At 38.8% G+C, this 25,571-nt stretch overlaps 2 protein-coding genes across 2 annotated transcripts; both read left to right on the top strand.

Annotated features, from left to right (window-relative positions):
• Positions 1–14,989: 14,989 nt before the first annotated feature.
• LOC311001897 (uncharacterized protein) lies at positions 14,990–18,184 on the top strand (the record flags this gene model as incomplete). Its single annotated transcript, XM_083993076.1, has 12 exons — positions 14,990–15,188; positions 15,845–15,933; positions 16,014–16,079; positions 16,378–16,434; positions 16,516–16,581; positions 16,732–16,791; positions 16,897–16,956; positions 17,265–17,324; positions 17,513–17,584; positions 17,709–17,771; positions 17,863–17,940; positions 18,179–18,184. The coding sequence occupies exons 2-12, from the start codon at positions 15,862–15,864 to the stop codon at positions 18,182–18,184; spliced, it is 660 nt and encodes a 219-aa protein (XP_083849202.1). The 5' UTR covers positions 14,990–15,188; positions 15,845–15,861.
• Positions 18,185–19,550: 1,366 nt separating this feature from the next.
• LOC311002217 (apolipoprotein L6-like) lies at positions 19,551–24,982 on the top strand. The gene is made up of 8 exons (XM_083993495.1): positions 19,551–19,804; positions 20,137–20,190; positions 20,311–20,346; positions 22,732–22,809; positions 22,911–22,950; positions 23,037–23,082; positions 23,174–23,588; positions 24,418–24,982. Exons 1-8 carry the CDS (start codon positions 19,802–19,804, stop codon positions 24,895–24,897), a joined length of 1,152 nt encoding a protein of 383 aa, XP_083849621.1. The 5' UTR covers positions 19,551–19,801; the 3' UTR covers positions 24,898–24,982.
• Positions 24,983–25,571: the final 589 nt, after the last annotated feature.

Genomic DNA, 25,571 nt, shown 5'->3' with positions numbered 1-25,571 from the left:
CCAGCTAAAGGGCATTCATTCCATGTTTTCCCCAAAACACTTGTCCTTCAGTTCTGCTACATTTACACAGGTGTGACAAAAAAAATATTTATTAAACAGGTCAAGTTAGTATGGGGTATCCGTGCATACAGCCTAAACGTATTATACTACCTTAAAACTATAAACACGTATACTTTCTTTTATTTATTTCATCATAAATATTATTATTCTTACTATATGAACACAGTTAACATAATATCCTTGTGTAAATATGTATGGGCCAGCCTAAAAACGGCCTTAACACTATTTCTGTCTGTATACTGATCTGTGTGATATGTGCAACGCAGCAATAACTGAAAAATGTCATGTGGCAGGATGTTTGGCAAAAGTCACACAATGTCCTGGAAAATGTCTGGCTTTTTGTTTACCGAAAAAAAATCCCCTACATGCACCAGTGGTTCCATTGTGGTTTTTCTTTCACTTCTTGAATCACATTGGTGCCGTGGTATTAAATTATACTGTGAAAATCATAACATCATAAAATGTGTTTTTTTCTGATTATATATCTGCGCACTGTGCCTAAACATTAAATATTAAATTACATGTAAGATTATATTTACATGTAAATAATTTTAAATGATTGTGGCTCAAGCTTGTTTTATACAGAGCAGCTTTTGTGGAGCTTCTGCCACCTCCTGGACAATCATGTTACAGCACTACAGTATTTGCCACCAACTGTGAAGAAAATAGAAGACATTTCATGTATTAGTATGCATAAAATGTACAATAACTTATAAGATAATAACTTTATACCTACAGTTGCTGCTAAAAAATAAACCCATGTTTCCCTGTGGTCACTATTTCAAGAACTCTTTAAAAAAAAATCATAGGAGTTTCACTAACTGACAGTCCAACTAATGTCCTTGCATTATTTACTTGTCACTTGTGTTATTGTTTTGCATGTGTGTTCAAGGTGCAGTTCAGTTCAGTGAGGAGTGACTGAGGGCACCTGCATGAAGCTGTGGGCTGCCTGGGTCTACAGTAAGTGGCTCCTTCATCTGCCCTCACTCTCTCTCTCAACTCCCTGGCACAAGATCCCAGACTCTGTTTGTGTTCTTGCTTTGCCCTTCGTTTTGTAAATAAATGTTATTCGTTTAGCATTTAACTGGGTGTTTTGTGTTGCGGCTATGACACTTGACATGATAGCCTAATATATAATATAAGAGTAAAAGAGACTTGTGAGAATGCTTCTCTTTTCCTTGGCATCTCATTTCTGAATAGCACAGTGATTCAGCAAATTCATGTTGATGTATTTGTTTGGTTTCGTGCATCACAGTTCATTCATGTTTCTCCATCTGTCAGCACAGAGCTTCTTCACGTTGACGCACTGGACCGCTCCACCCGGTCGGGGAGGGCGAGGACAACCGGTCGGTTCGCATTGACATAGTTGTAGTAGTTGGGGGAAAGGTAAACTAAAGGAAGACGGGAAGTGGTGAAGCTTTCAAAATAACGGCGAAAATGTCTCACTTTTAACGATTTCGGAGGGATTTTGGAAGGATGTTGATGATGTGGTTACAACACATCCCAGGTAATACTCCATGGTGACTGATTTTAGTCACACCAAAGTCATTCAGGGCAAGGACAGACCGATCGAACCGAGCATGCGCAAAACTGGATTTTATTTTGAAAACTGCCGTTCCGGATGTTCAAGCAATCACCGCTGCAGACTTAACAAGGATGCGTCAAGCTGGGAGATAATTAGCCTACCTGTTGATCCCGGAGACAAATCGGTGCATTTCAGTGCAAAAGAAACGTCATATTCTACCGGATAAATCTCACCTGAGGACAAGGATAAACTGTTTTTGATGAATGAGTGATTTTTAAACCAACGTAACATCATGAGAGGAGATACAACTACGGTGAGTCTTGGAAAGTTTATGAATGTTAATGTTATATAGGGTGTTCAGATGAAGAGAGGGACGTTTTTTTTGTTTTTTTTAATTGAATTGTTTGTGTGAGCGTTTGAAACATGATTTATTATTTTCTTTTCTGATACCAATGTTTATTAGGAGGATGGTATGGAGGATGGCGAGCATGGATCGCGTGCGGCAGCAGCAGAGAGTGCTGAGGAAAGACGACCTGTGAGTAGGCTACGTTTAAATTGAGTCAGTGGAAGAGAATAATGGAGTTTTAATGGTGTTTGTATTGTATTTGATTCTTAACGCCACTGCAATCACTGCCTAAATTCCTCCTTCCCCTTTTACGTACTGCATATTTGACATGCTGTCCATACAATCTAGTAAACAATCTAATCAGTGCAGGACATGTGGGACAGTGTGTTGTCTGTACTGTTTATTGGCACACTAATTATTTACATCTATGCTTTGTTTCAAATTTGTCAAGGCAAAGAGAGCTGGGCAGCCAAAGCAAAGTGCCATGATGTCAACTGTTCTGAATGTGTTTGCACTGTCATGTCATTGATTGATGGATGTCCTTTGCACAAGTATAGAACAGAAAGAATCTGGTGTTGTCACATAAAACAGTTTGACTTCATCGTATGGATTTCCTTACATTTCCTTCCTTAGATGTTATATTGAATTACCTCTAGTAATGTTGGGGAGATTCAGCATGTTTTCAATATGGATCCATAACCTGCTACATTTAGTTATTGATCACAGCCTTCAGAGAAATGTCTGAAAAATATCAGACACCAACCAATATCTACTTGGAAGGCTCATTGGCAACAAAGAAAGGTTGACAGTTTATGATTTCCCATGTGTCTTCTTCAGAGTATCACAACACTACAAAATATGCTGAAAAAGGTTTCACAGAGTCCCTTCCATAATCAATACAAGGTGAGAGGCTACACGCACACGCACACACACACACCCACTTGTGGTATGGAGTTACACACTCGCATATAGTACGCAACATACACACATAAACAATTTTTTCCATCTTTCTCTTCCTCAGACTCTTGTTTCATCACCCTCTGATTCCAGTTGGATATCTGTGAATGAATCTCAAAATAAACAGGTTAGAAAGCGCTGATGGCAACCGCTTTAAATTCTGTATCTGTATATAAATATATGTATAAATTCTATATATGTTTTGGAAATTTGATGAATAACAATTAAACTTTCACCCACGTATTATTTACTGTATTTGTAAGACACTCCCAGTAAAATCAGCTTCTTTGAGCACAGTAGTAACAGCAAATGTGTACATTCTGGTTGGCTCTCAAACAAACAGCAAGTCTTAACATTTTTTTTAAGGCTTCAACAATCGGGAGCATTTTCACATTTGTGTTTACATTTTTAACAAGTGGCACATGACGTTCATATCTGACTAACAATGCGTGAAAAGCGTGATGCGTGACTTCCCACGCTTCACTCCATAAATAGGTTTTTAACAACACTGACTTTTGTTCCACAGGATGTTGAGTTCCTCAGTAATCTCTCAGCTGCTGCGACAGACAAGACGGATAACTACCAGTCACACTTGGGACAGGTGAGGTTCAGGGTTGGTGCAGCACTTAAATTAATTACATAATGGTATAGCTAAGAGAAGCTGCACCCAAGATTTAGCTGAATTGCCTCGAAATATGTTAAGTCTTATCAACACAGATCTTCTTTGTCCTCAGAATGGATTTAAGACAGAGGATAATCATCTTCATTCTACAGCACAGGTTAAATCCACACCCTTCCTCTCATTTTGCTCTTTGATCAATCACACTGAATGTTATCGTGACATCTTTGTAAGTGTGTTTGTGTATGAGCAGATTGCCTGGGGAGACTTTTCTATTAATAAGTTAATTTATTATCAGTGAGAAATCATTCTTGTGTTGCGTTTAGATTGAACCTGAATCAACTGTACCAAAAGTACCTCCTAAACCAGTTTTCAGATCACTCCCAAAGCCGGTTCACCACATACCAAAAGATCCATGTTTATAGAGATGACTGTGATTACTTAATCAGAAATTGATGAGTCATCATGTGAGACTTTTCGATTGATTAATTAAAGTAAATTTATTATCAGCATAAGAAATGGCATTAAAAAGCTTTTGGTTGTGCTGGCTCAAACCTGATATGAATATATAGTTGTAGGTCTTCTACAGGGATGTGTGAATAAAAATTAAATGAAATATTCAAGCTCTCTTGAAACAGTTTTACCATATTGTTATGAAAAACAACTACATGATTATTCTGCTCTCATCCTTGCGGACAAAACTTAGATTTAAACTTCCCCATGTAATAGGCTGCCACTTCTCCAAAGATCTCCATTGTATAACATTTCTTGTGTGTCACTGTCCGATTCTTCAGAATGAAGAACAGGCTCAACTGCATTTAAGCCTTCACATGTTTTTAGATGCTCAAGTAACTGAGTTTGAGAAATCTGTCAGTGGTCTTAGTGAAATCTGACACTCAGCATCTAACACTTTCTTCCTTTCCATTTACCTTTCTTTCTTTATCAGAATGGAGTCAATGGCAGTTCGGCCAGGGTGAACCCATTTTATGCGCATCATTTGGTAAGGGATTTTACAACATCACCTCATCCGAACAATAACTTTTTGTTTTTTTATTAGGTTGTCCCTGATGACCTTTTGCTTTTTTATCAGGAGTCAAATGGCAAAGATTTCATAATGGAGGCCATAGGAGTGGAATCTTCAGAAGGAGCCAATCTCTGCACTATCCTTGCCCCACCACCTGAATTTCAGAGTACACCTCTGGATGTTCAGCCAGAAGTTAAGACTCTTGAAAATGGATACAAGTTTTCTGAGCCTCAGAAGGACCTATTCCAGAGCTTCACCCACAACCATGTGCAGGACCTCTTTCATACATCGACTTTGACCACAAACACATCTGCCAATGGTCATTTTGATGATGAAACTCTGAATCCGCCAGATTTATTTATGAAAAATCTCCCTCAAACACAGAGCCTCTCCAACTTCTCCTTGCACTCGAAAAACTCTGAACTCTTTGAAGGTAAAGTGGATGATCTTCTCCAGGCTGCCCAAGGAGAGGATTTTACCCACACAGCACATGCTAACCCCTTTGATAAAACTCCCAGCAGTCTTGAGAACCCATTCATATCTTCTTCAAACAAGGTGGAGGATCTGTTCCAACCTTCACAGTTTACGGCAGTGAACCCATTTCACACTTCTTCCACCAATGAAACAGATTTGTTTCAAGCTGTTTCAACCAATACTGAGGAACTCTTCCATGTTAAGAAGAATGAACAAGATCCCACTACAAAAGAGAATGGACGTTCTGGCTTGTCTTTTCAGGAAAGTCAAGATTTACTTTCATCTCCATTCGAAGTCGATCCATTCGCAAGCCCAATTTCAAGGGATTTATTCCAAGACGTCTCCAGTTTAGAGGACCCATTTGGTACAACTCCCTCAAAACCATATGACCCTTTCCAAGATGGGTCAAGTGGGACTATAGACATCTTCCAACCATTTGCCTTGAAGAATAGCAACAAGGATATATTTGAGATAACTCCCAAAACACCATCTCTTAACAGTACACCAGAACTGAAGCTGGATATGCTATCATCACCAGATCTCTCTGAAGCAAAGCCACTAAAATCTCCTCCAGCTGTCAAACCAAAACCTTCCCACAGGCCATGGGACATCATGTTGACCACTCCCCAGGGAACCAAGCATGATATTCTTCAGCCAACACCCTTCAGTCAGGCCAACAATCTACCAGTGTCACCCAGTCCGTCACCAACTGAGATGACTCATGTACGTGAGAGTTAACATTCCATGTATGCAATATTATGCAATATCTTACTTTAATGTGTTTGCCTTGGAGGGTTCAACTGAAGTGTAAGATGCATCTGAATGACAAATGGCTTCCGAACTTTCCCATTAATACAGCATGCACTTTATACCTTTTTTTTCATAATCTAATTTGCAGGTTCCAACCTTCAAACGTCCACCAAAGCCACTTCCTCGAATTAGACCACCCAGGACAGAAAAGCCAGCAAGACCAGAAAAGCCTCCCACCCCGGTCAAACCTGTATGCAACAAACACAGTTTAACATAATCTTATTAATTACCTGCTTTTTTTTCCCAATGCACTTTTTCTAACTCATTCTTGTGTTGTGTTTAGATTGAACCTGAATCAACTGTACCAAAAGTACCTCCTAAACCAGCTTTCAGATCACTCCCAAAGCCAGCTATTCGCCACAAACCAAAAACTCCAGTACGTATGCTGTTCAAGTTTGACCTGTGCAACAGTATGTTTAGAGAGATGACTGCAATTACTTTAAGAAACTGATGAATATTCATGTGTGGTGGTGAGTATGTGTACAGTAGTTATCAAGATGTACTGTGACAAAAAGTAATTTTAGTTTGCATATATCTCTTTTACAGGAAAGTGAACCGGTGGACGCTGAGAACTACATGGTTTTTGAGGACGTCCTGCTTACTGGACAGGTCTGAGTTGACATTGGGGGCAAAAAGTAACCATGAACAAAAGTTAATAAAGAGGGAAAATCAATTTTCAAATATTATGGCATCAATGCTTATTTGTCCAACCAAAACTTAAATTGCCCTGAGGACAAATAACCCTTCTTGAATTAAACGATACAGGTATGTTGGATGAAATAAACAACATAAAGGCAGTTTTGCTATCGCTTCCTTACTATTAAAGCTACGAATGTAAAGTGTGTAGGTAATACAGGAAAAAAAACATATCACATGATACAATACAACTGTCTGTATATAACTTTGTATTACTGAAATCCCAAAACAGGAAAGGTGTGTGGAAGACTGGCCTGAAGACAGTCCTCAGCTTAACCCTGACTTCAAACCAGTAAGAAAAGATTTAAAACAAATTTAAGTATTTATTTAACACTTGCTCATTACTTATTAGTTTCTCACTAATAGGTTGGCATCATTGGTCAAACTCTCAACAATGTTCTCTATGCAGTAATCAAAGACATTTCAGCTGATGAATGTTTTTTCTTTCTTTCTTTAAGTCTGGAAAATATAGACTACGGCGAGAGTCACTGAGGGTAAAAGGCAGTTCAATTTTCTAGTTGTTCCTTCATCTAACTGTTAATTGTTAGTAGAGAAGAAGAAATAAATGAACACTTTATTCTCTCAGGTGAAGACAGACTCTGACGGTGGAAGCGCTGATGATCAGGATCCCTCTGAATGTCGGAGCAAGGTACAGTTGCCTAATAGACATTTCGTGAATGCCATTTAATTTATTCTTCCAGAAAATGGTTTCATTTTGGGTAAACATTTATTGCAGAAAAAGGACAAGAAATTCAGAATGTCACTTGTATCCACAAGAGGATCAAAGGTAAGCAAAATATTGCAAACTGACAGCTTATCTGCTTTGATTGTTTGATTGTGTCTTTATACATTTAGCAATACAATGGTAATGGTTTTTAATATGTAGAAGTTTCCTGATGAAACAAAGGAGGGGAAGAGCAGGACACTACCTCGTAAATCATCACAGGTAAAAAAAAAAAAAAAATCATTACCAAGCAAAGTCTTAACACATTTCTACACATGTGATATGATACATATCAGTGTTTTTAAAAGTGCATTTGTTTTTCAGGAGTATTTTTCAGAGTTGCACATGAGTGCAGGAGAGATTAAAGATGCAGAGCAGAATGGGATAGAGTACAAAGTACGTAGTAGATTTTTTTTTTTTTTTTTTTTAAGTAGTGTGCTTTCTGTATTTAAGATTATGTTGTGTTTTTTATATGTATAATATATATATGATTAGTAACCCTGTGGTGGTCTTTTTTTGAAACCAGAAGAAACATCTGAAGACCAAAGTGAGCCAGGTACTTCGTAGAGCATCCACATCTTCTTTCATACTAGAGAGAAAGCACATGAAAGAACATTTACCAGAAGAATCAAAGGTAATGTATGTCATGTACAAATGCATGGCTTCAAGGATATTAAATATCTTCTACTTAAAGAGGAACTATGTAAGTCCGGTGGCTTTTCCGCTGTTTTGCTAACCCTCCTCCTGGCCATGTGCATTTGTTTACAACAAATCTGGCCAGAAATCAATCAATAGATCAGTAGATAACGTTATATATCATAAACAATGTTACGGGGAGTATATTTGTGTAGTTTAATCTGTCATAAACAAGAGATTACGGGTTACGGGTTTGTCTCGCAGTGCGCAGAAACGAGAGGTAGGACACCAGCGGCCCCGATCATGCAAGGTTGACACATGGAAGGCAGAGAGCCTCCATTCTCCCTGTAACAAGTTAGCCATTTATTAATCACAATTACTCAGAAGCTGTTACATTAAGGTAAAAATGAAGCATATTAAACTACAATGCTGCATAGTTCCTCTTTAAATCCCCCATGTGTAAGTTTTCATGCTGTGTATTAACAAAAATCGATTATTTCATTCAAAAGCTGTTAGATTTTGTGGATGTGCATGCAGTTTCTATAGTTTTTCATAGACATGACTACTGTCTTCTCTTTAATTCCACTACAGGATGATGAGGCCAATAAGAAAAGCAGCCGCAAGAAGAACTCACTCATTCGACGATGGTCAGAGGTAAAGCATCTGCAGTCTGCCAAACTGTAGAAAGCACATGTATCCAATTCATACTGCCGCCAAAGCTTTAAAAACAGCAGTATGTTGTTATGTAATAGTTCTTAATGCAGTGTCTTTTTCAACAGGATACAATGTATAATGATAGTGCTGATAAAGGTGAAGAGAAAGAGGAGGATGAAGCCCATCATGGAGAGGTAACACACTCGCTCGATTTGTATACTTTTGTTATGCTGATGTTAGATAACCGAGCCAACAGTGGTGATTTACAGCCTTGCAAAATGCATGACACTTGAACCCAAAGAAGTGGAGTTACATACTTTAAATTCTTTCATTCTGTTTTTGACTGAGGGAAGTGTGTGCATGAAAGAAAGCACTCTTAATACTTATTTATTTATCATTTACCTACTTTAGTCTCTCCAAAGGAGAAAAAACAAGATGAAAATTCAGTTTGTGCCACACAGAGGATTTGCCATCACTAAAAAGGTATGTACAGTTTCTACAATATATTCAATCCACATTATATTGTACATATGAAAACGGTGATGTCTGCATATTGCTTTTCTGTCCAGTCTGATGATGAACTGAAGGGAGCTCATGGATACACACCTCGTAAGGGCTCACAGGTATGACTACACAAATGGATATTGTGGATTTATACAGTATGAGCATGGTTTGCTCGTAAGCTGTGTGTGTGGTGTGAGGATGTTATGTGCTCAGTGTTTTTTTTTTTTCCTTCTGGAGAAATCATATGATTAAATTTACGGTGCACATGGCTACACACAGCATAAACTGGGCTACTAAATACTGTACACTCAAGATAATCACAAGGTCACTCCCTTACTGAAATATAAGCAGTCCGATTGGGGATTGGTTTATGTAGTGGCACAGATTGAGAATTTCTTTTACTTGGAGTTACTGTCTTTAATATACTATAATTCTGACACTGATTGTTTGTCTACATGTAAATTACAGTTTAATATTTCTCTCTCAGGATGATGCTTTTGAGGATGCAGAAGAGATAAAAGATCATCAGTCCTCAAGCAAGGTATAAGACTTGTCTGAATGTGGTTGTAGATTTTAAAATGGTGGATATTTTGTAGTTATGTATCTATGCAGAAGAGGTTTATTAATGTTCCTGATATGTCTGCTATAGTATGAGTAACAGTTGTTTTGAACGTGGTGTTTAGGCTGCTTTCCTGGATGACAATCACTTACAAAAACCAGACCATTTTTTTCCTGGACTAAATGTAGTAGAGGATGCTTATGGAATTGAGGACTGCAAACCTGTAACCATTTTTCCATTAATTCTCAGATTTTCATTGAACGTTTTGTTGCGTAATTTCTTTTCATTTAACTTTGGCTTTTGCCTTCCATCAACAGAAGAAACCAATGAAGAAAAAAAATCTGCATGCAGTTCAACGAAGCTCTAAGGTAAATGTCAAATGTTTGACTTGCTGAGGAAGATGGTAGATGTGTTTTGCTAAGTGGGGGTTTATATGTTACCAATTTGTCCAAATATTTCAAATTAGGAGGACATGCTGCAATATACCAAGCCTCAGAAAAAGAAGAGCAGCCTCTCAGCAGAGGAGTTAAGTGATGAAGAACTGAACGGGATGGACGACTCTATGCAGGTTTCTTACAACTAAAATTGTTATTTTATAACTTATACATTCTAATTATACTAGTAACATCATGATTTGTTTATTTCCTTTGAAGGATTCCAAACATAAAGGTCTTAATCCTGCTCTGATCGGATTCAGCCACCGTGTGCCTCGACCGCCATCCATCGTATGTTTCATGTAGAATGTAAGAATTGCACATTATTATGTGCCTTAGTTTCTGTAGTCTTGGCTTCATATCTGTTATATATTTCAGTACGACACCTTTGCTGAGGAAGAAGAATTCATAAGTCCAGAAGACATGTATGATGATGAAGAAGATGAACTGGAAACCTGCAAACCGGTATTCCAGTCAACCTGGTGTTCGCCTTTGCTGCTTCCATCTTTGTTGTTTATAATGTTATTGCCAAAACTGTTTGTTCTCTCTTTAACAGAAAAAGACATCAAAGCTTAAAGGCTTCAAAAAATACAAATTGAAGGTTAGTCCATGCAATCAAAATCTATTTTTGCTTGGTTGTTAGTCCGGTCAGATCTTTAAAAACAAGAGAGTGACATTCTTCTTTCCATGGTGTTTTGTCTGGCCAGGGCAAAGCCAAGCCTGCAGAGTGTGACGACCTACCAGGAGCTACATGTAGTGACTTCATGTCAGAAGCAGCTAAGGTTAGTTCACACCAGCAGGAAAATAAGGAACGACCGACTAGCGATTCCCATGTGACCTACTTAGCCAAACCTTGGCATCGTTCTTGGATTCTTTAGGCAGTGATTACTATTATAATGGCACATCTTAAAGCTTTGGACATGCTTGATCATCAGCGGGCTCTAACCAGTTTTTAAATGACGCACTTTTCACTATTTATCCAATATACTTCCTTATCTTAGATCATCATGTGGCTGTAACTCAACAACAATAATTAAGCTGATCAACTTGATTCTCATGACTCTGACAGCATATTTTGTTTTTGTCTAAAATTTTCCATTGGCTCAGACCTGACTAGTGCTATGGAAAATCACATCTCCAATCAGACTGAAAGTAAAATACTGTTCTGTGTTTACTGACTGCAAGTACCTACAGTATGCCTGTATACAGTATATTGTACTTCTTGAGATAGTGTAGAACTTTCAGTGGGGAAGTTTTGTGTCTTGATGTCCTAAAGTATTAACATGCACCTAGGAAAAGTCGATACCTACTTAAGCAATGTATCATGATTAAATAAGTATTTTTTTATTTATATATCACCCTTTATAGTATGAGTACACAGAGTGCTTAACAGTATACAGATAAAACCATGATTCAATTATGTGCTAATAAACTTATTTACAGTACTGTGTTGAGATTGCAGTATTCAATAGAATTGGTATTGGTGTAGATTAAATGGGAAAACTATTTTTGTCTGAACAGTTCTTATGCAGAGAAGCTCTTAGTGCATTATTTACACAAGATGCCCTTTGAATTCAACTGGTGATTGAGAAACACCATGTTGTTGTTTTCCACCATTGGCTTGGTTATCTTTGTCTCTGTGTATCCTGATGGGACACATTCCTTTTGACATGTGACAAAGCTGGTTCAGCAACATAGACTGAACATGTAATGCCAGGTTTTGATGACTGGGAGACGGGAGAATATGCTGTAGAAAAACATGCAGCAAAGACCTACCTACGTAGTCATGGCTTGTTTTTGTTTTCTTTCTTTTTTTGCATACTCCCTTCCCCTCAACCCTAATTTAGGCGGAGTGGCTGGCTGCTCAGCAGGATGAACGTGCTATGGCTGGTTTGGAGGATGAAGACGAAGAAGGGGTTGGTTTTCTTTAATGATACACTCACATAGTCCATTCCATCACCACGTATGGGCCATCATGATTACTGTATGTTTGTTGTTTTGGTCACAGGACACTGACAGTTTGATGGAGTGGTGGAACACTGTGGAACGTGAGTCACTGTCAAACTTACCTTTAAGTACCAGATTCAGATAACAAACTAACACTCAAATGTATTTTTAAACTTCACCAACCCCTGTTGCTTGATTGTATTTCAGAATGGGATGAGGTGCCATCAGACGATGAGAGTACAGTCATAAAAGAGGATGAGTCCAAGTACGTCTGTTTATGAATTTTGGGGTAGTGGAGGTTCTGGGATGCCGCCAAGGGATTTGCTTTGGTGTTGCTTTAATAGACCAATAGAACAATTATGGCAGTGGAAAATGTGGATTTATGGCTGATTTCTATACTTTTTCAAAAAAGACAGTAGACAAATAGACAAAAAATAATAAATTAAGAAAAAGAAAAACATGGAAATTGTAAGCAATATCATCTTTCTGTATTAATATCTAACTGCAAGATGAAAGGATTTTTGGGGTGTTTATTATGGAGAACCATATTTAAAGGTACGGCTTCCTTTAACATAATATTGTTTTGACTCCCAATGAAATCCTAGGTCATTCACTATCTTGGCGGATAAAGTTCACCGCGGCCTTCGTGTTTTCAACAAGGTCTTCACAGAGCGAGCAGAGGTCCTCTGGCAGTACGTCATTACGCTCCACGCCATTGCCGATGACATCAGTGACTTCCACCATAAAGCCAAAATCGCTGGCATTACAGGTGGCACCACGACTGCTGTGGGTGGTGTGGCGGCCATCACTGGTCTGGCTCTGGCACCCTTCACCTTTGGCGCCTCTCTGTTGGTTACAGCTGTTGGGGTGGGAGTGGCAACAGCTGGTGGAATTACCTCAGCCTCTGCTGCCATTTCTGATAATGTTAATAACATACAAGACCAGAAAAAGGTATGTGTACGATGTCCCATGTGACTTCGACACAAGAGCATCATCTCATCATGAGTTTTACCTTAGCTTTCTCAGTGTTTAAATCGAGATCACTGTCTTTCTTTGCTAGGTGGAGACGGTACTGAAGGAGTATGAGGCTCATCTGCTGCACATTGGGAAGATCCTTCACTTCATCAATCAGGGCTTATACAAACTACGAGGCCATCCATTCCTTAGGTCTGGTACCCAACACTACTCTGAAGACTGGGAGATCCGCAGGGCCGTCCAGACTATCGGCTTAGTTGACTCACCTGTGATGCGAGCAACCGAGGTAACAGATGAAGCTGTAGCGTCAGTACAAGGACTCTTCAAAGGCATGGACCGGTACTTCATCAAAGATTCCCGGGAGATGAAGAAAAGCTGCAAGAAAGAGATGGTGAGTAAAATAAAGGAGCTGGCAAATAGACTGAATGAAGCAATTGTGGAGCTCAACACCATCAGAGAGGAGCTACAGGAATCTACAGGAAACATATGAGCAAAACCCTGCATGATGTCACTTTGGACATAGTTATGTCTCAAAGATCACCAACACCCCCTCCTGGCTAAATAGGGGAACTGTCAGTACAGAAGAATTTCCTTAACATTAGTGATAACAGCAGAACCTGGTTATGTACAGATTAGAGTATATTCTTATAATTCTAGTCCACTGCAGTAATATGAAGATTTTTGTTGTATTTCTATTATATTTTAATATTTGTGTGCACTGTGAATTACTCTGTAATTCAGAGCATTGTTTAATTTTAATAAGATGTTTTATGACATAAATGTGTAGCTATTGGCATTTTGATTGAGTTCATTTGTGGAATGAAAATTACTGTGGTCAGTTTATTACAGGCTTGTGTGTGTGTATATATATATATTATGAGTAGTCTTCTTTAAATGTAATAGTTTCATATATTTTAAATAAAATTAATGTTGTAGATAAGGGAATTTATTTGTATTAAATCACTGTATGGGATTTCTTGTCAGAGTTAATTATTTTTAATGTTTCGTGCAATATTTGGACAAAATAAAAAATATTTTGTACAGTCCCATTGTCCCGCAGCACCAGTTTGGTAAAGCTCCTTACAATCTTACTGACGGTGCCAGTGCTAAATTAATTTGCAGTATCAGACGAGGCTTCCAAAGTAACACAGCTATTTGTTGCCAATCTGGTGGTAACATATTTCCATTCGGTGTAACATGTCACCATCTAAAATAACTGCAGAAATATGCTGGCTTTCATTTGGATATTGGTTTATAGGGTAATTTGTGTCACATAATGCAGAGTCAATATAATCTTTAACAAAATTGGAGACACTTTAAAAATATGTTTGTATGTGTGCATACTGTTAAAATGTTCATACCTTAATTATTTGTAACCTGTATGTGCCATAATGCCTTCATTGTATGTCAAAGAAAAGCTTAAGAAATATTTATGTTTCTTTAGACTGGCAAACATTTGTTTTGAAATATATTTTGTGGATGCAAGTAGAAATCTTGTAGGCAACTGTGAAATTGAATTATTATTTAAGGCATAATACTGAAAATAAAATACAAATATTTTAATTGAAATGATCTATTTTAAGTATCTGTTAAAATGCAGTGCCCATTCCTGTTTTGATTGTTCAGATTAAATTAAAATCAACCTGACAATTAGGTGTTCATTATCTTAATAAATGTCAAACATTCATTAGAATAACTAGGCTATTATATTTAATGTTTGACATTTATTAAGACAGTGAACATACCATAAATAAAACAAATATTCAGTTTAGAAAAGGAACAGTACGGAGAGTCAACATTCTAGACAAATTAAAAGTAAAACTGTCAAACACACGGAACAAAACAAACCTCAGAGCGCGGCCACGCCCTCATAGGCCCTCAGGTAACGGGAAACAGGTAAACCAGGACAGGGCGGTTTTCCCGAACTATTCTGATCTTTGAAGAAGACCGTGAGGCGCTTGCATACTCGCTCTTTGACGCCCTCTATCCGCTCATTTTTTGCTTTTTAAACTTTCCGTGAAATCAGAGCAGACAAGGGACACACTATACTCGGTAACACCCAGTAATCCAACTCTCGGAAGGCTCGCCTCGGTTTTGGTCAAACCGGTCTGACTTCTCCGTGTTTTGAAGGGGACGTGAAGGACTGACCCGTAGCCTGCGACTTTTAGAGCTCGTACACTCGCGTCGTTGCTTTGCAACTCGGTGTTTTTCCCTGTCAGGTCCTATTTATGACTCTACTCTGAGGTAGGCACCCTGCTCATTTCATTGTGTGCTGCTCGCGTTTGTGTTACCAAACATTCCTGTGAAGTGGTGGACACAATGCCCAGCGCAGGTCGGCACTGTGACGTTGTTTTGAAGTGACAACGACACTATCAGCCAAACCGTGTTCAAAATTCTGCCCAGTTTAAGGTTTGATGCCCTCAGCGCATTTACACGTCGCAGACAGCAACTTAACGTGTTACCCTCTTAATTCAACACCGGTTTCAATTCGTCTAGTGCATGTTCATTGTTCACCAAAGGGAACTTACTATAACTACTTCTGCTATTCGCCAGCTGTGATTCACACTTCCCACAACTAATGAATGGACAATGCGACAAAAACACGTGTACGTTTGATCATGATGAATGTGATGTTGACCGTTTTTTTCCCCAGAAAGCAAAGGTTTTCTCAAAATTACTCAACAAACATAACAACTCGTTTTTCAAGTGTATAATTTGACGTAGTGCATAAATAGTTTAGTTTTTATACGGAGTTTGGTGTGTGGGTCTGTCATGAGAAAAGTTTAACTTTGACTGCTTTAAATATCCATTATGCTGAAAAATTTGTCATTGCCTCCTGGTTGTCAGTTTATATTTATTAAGAGCCATGTTTTTTCTCCTTTCCTCCTGATATTTTTAAGCCCTATAGTATTTCAGCATGAACATGTTCAGAAAAGACAAGGGCTCTTCAGTCCAGACTCCACTGGAACCCCCAAGACCCAGAAAGGAGGTATGTAGACACAATCACAGTATTGTCGGAATATTTTCTTTATGTGAAATTGTGCCATTAATTGAGGCCATTATACATAGGAGTTGGACAATCCAGTCACACACAGCCTCGACAGACAGGATGCAGGAGTTAATGCAACCCCACAGGTAAATGGTCACTCGTAAATACAATAAATCAAAATACAGTCAAAAGTCACTCTCTTCACATTTTTGGCTGTAAAAAGTGTTGTGAGAAAACAACAATGAGGTCACAAATTAGTTTAACCCAAAGGCCTAGGATGAGAACAAGCCACAACTTTGTAAGATGGCCTTGAGCTCACCCATATCTTTTTTTTTTGTTTTGTTTTCCGGTTTGTGTCTGCAAAAATTATTTTAAACACTTAATTATTGTTGCACAGTTTTTTTTGTTTGTTTATTTTTAATTATATTTTGTTGTAATCCTCAGAGGACTGGTGTAATGGGAGTTATGCAGAAGGTCAATCCATTCAAGTCTAGCAATCAGGTAAAACCATTTTTAATTTTCAGTACCAGTTTGGGTTTAATGAAATCATGTGGTAGCCTACCATGTCTGTGCTTTCTTTAGGTTTCCTCCACAGTCGGCAAAGCACCCTCTTCAGAATCACTAGAACAAGGGACAGACTCCTCACAGGTGAGAGGAATTCAATTATAACTGTTGCAGTAATTGCCTTATCATTGATATGGCAATACATCTTTTAAGAGGTGTTTCCTTGTCTGCTGTTACCCACCAAGTGGTAAACTCTGGTTTAAACAGTAAGATCAATACATACTTGTATTTCAGAACCCTGGAATGCTGAAAGGGGTCATGCAGAAGGTCAACCCATTCAAATCTACCTCCCAGGTAGCCACAGCATTGTCTGCATGTTACAATGGTTATTATTAGATGTTCATTGTGAGACAGTGGGGTAGATTCATTTATTTTATTTTTTTTGTTTTTTTTCCACAGGTCTCTAAAGCTCAATCTTCAGAGTCGCTGGAACAGGGACAGGTTTCAGACTCTAATCAGGTTGGTTAAATATCATGACTTGATACAGCAATTTCTAGTCAAATTCAGGCTGATTAAAAGGTTTTAAGGCCCTCTTTAGTTGAACCAGATTATTAAACTCCTAATTTGAAATGCAAACTGTGTCACAAATACATCTTTTGTTAAGGCTTATAAGAATTAAGCTGTCAAAGGATTTCAAAAAAACAACAGCCATGGGAAAAGAGCTAGTAAGATGGAGTGGTTAAAAAATGTGTTGATTTTCACTCTAGATATGAAAATAGATTTTTACTCAGTGGTGCACAGGGTAACATTGTGTTGTTGTGTTTCAGAACCCTGGTATGTTGAAAGGAGTAATTCAGAAAGTCAACCCCTTCAAGTCTTCCACACAGGTACAGGTACTGCCTCTGTAAAAGACAGGAAAATTGACCAAAAGATTTGACTGTTGAGCTGATCTTGTGACTAGAACAAACCAATCAAGGAGATTGATTAATTAAAGAAGTAAAGGTCACATCATTCTGCGATTACTTTTAAGCATCTTGGACTTTTTTTTCTCAAGATTATTCTGTCTCATGTGTAGGTACCAAAGATTGATCCTCAAGATGATGGTGCAGATCCACAAGACACTGGAAAAGAACTTCAGGCCAAACAGGTGCATTGTGTGTTGTTCTGCATAATTCACCGATCTAAAAGTTACTCACTTTTGGTTGATCGGCTTGATTAGGTCGAATGCTTAGACTTAGATTGTGCAATTGATGTATTTATTTTTTATTTAGAATCCAGGGATGATCACAGGAATGATGCAGAAAGTGAACCCATTCAAATCCTCACAGCCAAAGGTACCTGTTAGGATGTGGACCCCATGATTCGAATTGATCAGATCACTTGCTCTAGTCTGTAGATCTTCATACTTCTCAAATGTCTCCCCAGGATAACCAGCCTCTAAACAATGACCTTTCCTCCAGCACTGGAAGCTTGGCAGACAATAACAACTTACCGGAGAAGCAGGTAGGTCTGTGCAATTAAGTACTTGGTCAAGAAGATGATGCCAACAGAACATTAAAGAGTTGGGCAACACTAAAGTAAGCCGTAACACAATATCCTCGTGTTATATGATACACGCCTAAAGTAAGCCTTCTAAACTTATTATATCCAGTAAAACAGAGGGCCTTCTTTCAACACAAAGTGTCCAGCTTTGATGCAGGTGAAGCTTTACCTCCTAAAAAGGTGTGGTCATGTTTTGCAGTGCTGATTTGGAAGGTCACAGGTCTGTCTTGAATCCTGAACATTGCATTATCTTAGACCGTGGGACCTGCCTGAAGTGCTGCTGCTCAATTTGTTTGGTATTTGTAAAACTGCATAAATCCTCCCTGCTACCACCAGATGGCAGTAGTTTACTTAATAGTGAATAAAGATCTCAGACATCAACCTTTCTTGATTTTGTGACATGAACGGCACAGTGATTTTTAACATCTAAAAATATTTTTGAATTGTGGCATCATTAACATTGTTTCCTGTTTATTCACCTAATTTATTTTTTAGAATATGATGAATGCATGTATATGCTTGACCTTCTTCCTGTTTTTTTTTCTTCTTTCTTTTATTTTAGAACCCAGGGATGTTCAAAGGAATGATGCAGAAAGTGAACCCCTTTAAATCTTCCACACAGGTACTGCCCCAAAAAATTAAGAAATTATGTTTTGTCAATTTAAGTTTAGGCTTTTAATTGTGTGTGAAGTTAGAAAAGGATGACTTAAGCAGTTGATAACAAGCTTTGTGAAACATTTTAAATGGATTATTTGAATGGTTAATGTTTCTGATTCATTTCTGTCTATGAATCTGTGTCATCCACTGTTTTGTTGTTATACAGATGCAAGGAGATGAATCTCAGACAGACTCTTCCTCATCCAAGACACAGGTACAGGTTACAGTGATTATTAGAAGGAATGGTTCTGTCTTTAATGACAAAACACCTTCAGAGATTTACCCAGGCCGGGTGCATCCTGTTTAGTGCATTATCATTGACCACACTGATGGAGGTTGTTTTTCATCTAGTGTTAATATGTACAGTCCCCATTTCATCATGGCGATGAGGTACCAGCAACACAAAAAAAAAAATGAGTTGATAGCATCTGCGTGTATGTTAATTATCTTTTGCTACTGATTGATGTTTGTACTTAAACTTGCAGACTGAGCTTTAGTTTTTCTTCCACCTGTTTACTATTTTGCATCAGGAAAAACAAGGTATCCATCATGAGGAATCCTTCGGCTCTGAAAGCTTGGATGACGCCACCATAGAGAGATATGTAAGATGCACACTCCATCTCCAAATTGTCTGGAATGATGTTTTTCCAAGTTCCATTTATTTTTTCCAATTCATAAATGAACCTAGATAAAAAGTTTTTGCCCTTGATGACATAAACCAAATATGATCTCTACAGTAGACAGTGCTATACAGTTATTTGCAGTGGCTGACTCTTAATTCATTGTGTTTTCACTTTCACTGCTGCACAAAAGGAAGACTGACGGTAAAAACATTCTGTCTAGTCAAAAGAATGCAAAGCATGTGACAATGTGCGTAACTCACAAACATCTCACAATAACTGGTTGATCATTGTATTCAGAAAATACAACAGTCACAAATTTAATAAGTATCTAAGGCCAGTAATAAGGTACAGCTACACCCATGTTGTCGTCACATAATATGGCATGCTTTGTTCGAGTATTTTTGAATGTCTGAAACTGTGAGCCTGATGTCAAAGTTTGGTGAGAACTAACCCCCCTCCCTTTCCAGTCTGTTTGGTATACTGATGGTGACGCCAGCTCTGAGGTGAAAAATCAACCAATAGCGCCACCAAAGAAAAAAACTATGGTACGTATGTTACACAGGATGAAGTGAAGTCAAAAGCTTTAATCAAAGTAGTTAATAAGTTAAGTATGCATGTCATCTTGTTTCTTGCACATGCTTTTGTCTTTGTTTCTGTCTCTGCTCTGTGAAGCACTTTGGACGACTGTCACAGGTCTTTTTAACTGTGCTATACAAATAAAAGTGAACTTGAACTTGAAGTAAAACTGATACTGAAAATCATCTGCGTAGAGTGTTTTTTTTTTTTTCTCTCATTCAAGCACTACCTGCTCATCGACTGACTGAAAGAAGCTCTAAAGAGAATAACATTTGTTTTTTTGTTTTTTTTACTTATTCAGACATTCAGAATAAAGAAGATTCTGCCCAGTGCACTGTTTGGATCTGAAACAAAGGTACTTGACTAAATGGCACTGCTGTGACTTGAAAACATTAAATTACATTTTCTGCACTAGATGAGTCATTATAAGTCATTATGTGTTTCATCAATGTTATCTTTTTTTGTGGCTCTACAGGACTCAACAACATCATCATCTGAGGAATTACCTCAGGTTGGTATAAAGGGCTGATTGATGCTTTTATGCAGCACCTCTTTGAATACAAGCAATTGGCTCTATGCGCAGCTCCACCACTTCCTGGATTTAAAGGGATAGTTCACCCTAGAATGATATTTCGCTCATTATCTACTCACCCTCATGTTGACTAAGGGCTGGAAGAATTATCAGAGTCCACCGTCCCTTCTCTTAGTTACAGGGGGTCTCGGCGTAGCAGTGCATTTCAATGCAACGGTTGCAAAGGGACACCGGAGCTCTTCGTAAAAAAACACACACAAAAAAACATCCAAATACCTCCATGATGCTCGTATGTAATGTCCGTCTTGTGCTGAAGCCCCAAATTGCGTAATTGTCCCGAAAAAAAATTAAATAAGTCTATATTTTAAGCTTGTTTGTAGCGGAAGCTTCTCGTCTTCTTCTCCTCTTCCTGGTCCGTCCAAATATCGCGTGATTCGCAGTAACCGCACTGACGCCGGCGCAAATCACGCGATATTTGGACGGACCAGGAAGAGGAGAAGAAGAAGAAGACGAGAAGCTTCCGCTACAAACAAGCTTAAAATATAGACTTATTTAATTTTTTTTCGGGACAATTACGCAATTTGGGGCTTCAGCACAAGACGGACATTACATACGAGCATCATGGAGGTATTTGGATGTTTTTTTGTGTGTGTTTTTTTACGAAGAGCTCCAGTGTCCCTTTGCAACCGTTGCATTGAAATTCACTGCTACGCCGAGACCTCCTGTAACTCAGAGAAGGGACGGTGGACTCTGGAAATTCTTCCAGCCCTTAGTCAACATGAGGGTGAGTAGATAATGAGCGAAATATCATTCTAGGGTGAACTATCCCTTTAAAGCAGGTCCTTCATTTCCTGTCTTACATTATTGGACACACTGATTAATCCAGGTGTGTCTGAGTAGTCACAATGGTCAGACACACCTGGATTAATCAGTTCGTCCAATAATGTAAGACAGGAAATAAAAGAGCAGCCTTAAGTTCAGGAAGTAGTGGAGCTGTGCATAGAGCCAATTCAAGTGCTTTACACTAAGGTATGGGTGCACAGATACACAGCTAAATCTGATGAAGAAAATAGTATAGAAAATGAACCAGAGACACGGAGAAAGATGCATAGATTCAGTACAGCTTTCCCCTGCATTGCATGCAGAATTTTATTTTGTATTTATCCGTAGTCAGGTGATCTCCGGAAAGTGTTTATTTTTCATTTCCGTGTGTGCTTATCCAGCACAAGCGATGTCACATGCAAATCTGTTTGCAAAGTGGTATTATCTAACTAACCAAACTTGAAGCTGCTTACAGCTGCTTAAAGCTGACGGGTTGATATTTTTGACAAGGTGTGTTTAGAGGATAGTCTGTGCCCATAAAGCTACAATTTTAGTTATTTCATTGGAATATATTTAGAGTACAACTTAACGCAAACATAACGCACAGCCTGTGAATTCTCTTGCCAGTTTCCTCTTTTCTGTCTTCATTTGCTATTGGTGCATGTGTGTTCCTATCACATGACAACTCTGGGATTGCCAGAGCAAATGGAAATCATGAAATTAAGTCAAAAGAAAAATTAAATATACGCCATAACAATCTAGCGAGTTGCCACTTTCGCCTTCAACTTGAGCAACACAAAAGTGTAGGTGTATTATTTGGAAAATAGTTAAAGAAAATGGGCCACACATTTGTCCTTGTATACATGGAGCTCAAATCATTAAAACATAAAAAAATATTAAGGCTTACTCCCTGATTCAGGTGGAAGCAGCTAAGGGGATGTATTTTCTAGATGGCCTGTGTCAGAATCTTTGGAGTAGCTTCATACTGGAACTAGGTTGTGTGCGCCACATGTTGGTATATTTTTTCATCTCTTTGATATTAAGACAGTCATTACTCTTAACTATCACAATTGTATTGAGTATTAGAGATTTCACAGGAAGTACAGAAGCATTTACTTTTACTTCTTTCAAATGTGAAAAGGCATTCAAAATGGGAAGAATTTACCAATGAATGACTAATCCATCAGGTTTAGATTTCCAAAATAAGCACTAATTGAAAATACTACTTTCATGTACATGAATAAAAATAGAATTTCAAAAAACATTTTGAGAATAAGAATGCATTCCCCCATTACTTCTTACACCATTTGATGATACAGATGACAGTACAGTAACATTTCATATTTCCTTCTGAGCCAGTTAGGAGTTTGTTTGTTTTTTGTTACTCTTTTGTAGTATACAGTAAACAAATTGTTGCATCTTTAACTATGAACACAAGCTGCAGCAAGGTAAAAATTGTCGGACCATTAACTTTTTAACAGCTCTTTAGAAATTCAGTCCAGCAAAATGTGAACAGTGTGATGCGTCTTTGTTGTACTGTAGGAGACTGTTGAAGTTCAGACACTCCAAATGGCCGAAGTACCAGTGCCCAGTGAAGGAACAGTCCCGGATCCTCTGGACGTATGCTCATTTTGATGACTTCTAGTACAGGATCACATTATGCTTGGTTTGTAATCTAACTAACCTGCACATACTGAATTATTCCAATTGTTCACTTCCAGGACGAGGAAGGCCTTATGACCTGGTGGAGAACAGTCGAGGGTATGCTTGATATTGACATGTTTTGTTGGTTTATTGGTGATGCTTTTAATTGCAGTTGAAACATGTCATTGTTTTGTGTGCATTAGGCTGGGATGAGTGGAATGAGGCAACACAGAATGATGAAGCTGAAGAGTAAGTTATCAGCTGGCCTTTAGATTTGAGCATAGTGTTGAGAATACCAGACTAAAGTGTAAGTGTTTTTTTTCTTGTTTCTTTTCCTTAGAGTGGTGGAACAAGCAGCTGATCGTGTCTTCATGGCGGCGCGTCTTTTTGTTCGCTTTTTTAACCAGCGTGGCGCCTCACTCCAGCAGCGCATCCTGGAGCTCCTGGCTTTGGCCGATGCAGCCGACACCTTTCATAAGAAAACGGTCACGGCCAGTGTTGGCGGCGGGCTGGCCAGTGTAGCTGGGTCCGTCACCACTATCACCGGCCTCATTCTGGCACCCTTCACAGCAGGGACGTCCCTCATCGTCACAGCGGTAGGCATCGGTGTAGCAACAGCGGGTGGGTTGGCGTCTGCTTCAGCCAACATCACAGATACAGTCCATTCAAAGACGGACCGCAAGAAGGTGGAGAAGATGATCCAGGACTACCAGGAGGAGATGAACGACATCAAGGAGTGCCTGGAGTTTGTGCAGGTGAGATCTCTTTTCAGTTTGTCAGAGCAATCATTTTTCCTCATGTTCATGTTTTATCTCAGAGAATTAGAAATCATACAAGGCAAGGCAGTTTTATTTTAAACAGTTTGTCTCAAAGGGCTTTACAGGTTATACAAATATCTATCTTTCTTCTATAAAGAAGCATTTTATGGAGCTAATTTATTCCGCGAAAGATGTACTGGTGTGGGCGGAGTTGTGTTGAGTAGAAATTTGAGTTAATATTCTGCATACTCGGGGTGGTGCGTAGCGCAGTGGTTAAAGCGGCCGCCCCATGTAGAGGCTACAGTCCTCACCGCAGGCGGCCCTGGTTCGAATGCCGCATCGGGCAGCCCTTTCCTGCATGTCATTCCCCCTCTCTCTGCCTCCCCCTTTCCTGTCTATCTCTACTATGTGCCGTCAAAGGCAAAAAAGCCAAAAAATATACTTCAATATAAAAAAATATATTCTACATACTCAATCAGCTTTAGTAGAGAATCTTCAGTTTAAATTAAAGGTGTTAGCTACAAGTTTAATTCCGTCCGGCCAATAGGTGTCGCATTCATACTCATACCCACTCTAGCTCCAGCCTTCAATCGTACTGGTTTCCAGGTACGCCTATAGGGAGCGGCTAGTAGCTAAGGCTAAGCTAACGCTAACTGTATTTAACGAATAGCAGCTCCGGTGTTGACAGCGGACTGGAAACACATCTGAATCATTTCACACTAACTCACCTACAGACAACGCAGTGATTTTGATGAAAAAGTTGTAGCTATAACCTTTAAGGAAATTGTATTTCAACCCTTGATGTCCTGTATCTTCTACCTAACAGCAAGGGATGGAGACACTTGAGGAGTGGAACTTTGAGGAGTATGCTGAAAGCATCTCAAAGAAGCACCTAAACCAGAACGTCAAACATGTAATGAAGGAGGGCGGGCGGGCGGGCAAGGCTTTACTGATCAACACAGAGAGCCTAATTAACACCGTCCAGGTCCTCAGTGTCGCGGGTGGAGCAGCTAAAGCCGCCCAGGTGATGTCCGTCACCACTGGAGTCATGTCTGGTCTGTTCCTGGCTCTCGATGTCTTTTTTCTGGCGAAAGACTCCATGGAGCTGAGGAAGGGTGCAAAGACAGAGTTTGCTGCTAAAATCCGAGAAGTGTGCAAGGACCTGCAGGATGGGCTGCTGGAGCTGAACCGCATCAAGGAAGAGCTGCAGAAAACCATGGATGGGATAGAGGTGGAGGTAGAGGAGGAAGAAAATGAAGAACATTGGAAGTCTGACCTGAAGAAACTTGTTGAGCTTGAAGAATGAAGAAACAGTGGTCAATACCCAAACCATAGCCACACTGACTTAATCCTAACACCACTAAAACCAAGAGACCACATGCTGTGAACAGGCAAACAGTTTGTGCCCACTTAAAATGATATTTTTAGCGGATGAGGTAGTTTTGGTAGTTACAGTAGTAGAAGTCCTGGACCATTACTCCTTTGTTGCAACTGTACTTTCATCTATTTTGTAGTAATACATTTTACATATTTATATTATTTAAAGTAGTAGTTTTAATTATGTGTTAAATTAAAATTTGTTGTATTGTCTTTGGGATTGTTACTTTCTTTGCAATAAACGTATTTCTCTCTCATTTTATTTGTCCATTCTGTATTACACTCTTTGTTGTGAAACATACAATAGATGAGGAGGAAGAAAACACTTTATTTTTCAGAGGTTGAAGACATCTGATCATTGAAAGGTTGTCTTTCAACATTGTTTCATTTATCACTTCCCGAATGCACGACCTTATCTGGGTTTCAAAGTTCCATTGCATGAATTCCTGTGAATCCAGCATGTCCTCAACCATGTCAGATTAACATTATCGCACATTATTAAAATTAGAAGCTGTGACCCAACAACACAAAACACAATGACTTTCTGGTGACTGTTTCTTCTATCTAATGCACGTCACACAACCTTCACTGGAATCAAGTGAG

The sequence above is a fragment of the Trachurus trachurus genome (assembly GCF_905171665.1).
Source record: "Trachurus trachurus genome assembly, chromosome: 18".
NCBI classification, from domain to species: domain Eukaryota; kingdom Metazoa; phylum Chordata; class Actinopteri; order Carangiformes; family Carangidae; genus Trachurus; species Trachurus trachurus.
The sequence above is the reverse complement of the archived record's forward strand: the minus strand, read 5'-3'. Positions and strand labels throughout refer to the sequence as shown.

What these genes read in the sequence shown, in the direction of transcription:
- LOC311002217 (XM_083993495.1), top strand. An exon ending in CATCTGAGGAATTACCTCAG is followed by an intron (nt 20,347 to 22,731) that starts GTTGGTATAAAG and finishes GTTGTACTGTAG; the next exon opens with GAGACTGTTGAAGTTCAGAC. An exon ending in CAGAATGATGAAGCTGAAGA is followed by an intron (nt 23,083 to 23,173) that starts GTAAGTTATCAG and finishes TCTTTTCCTTAG; the next exon opens with AGTGGTGGAACAAGCAGCTG.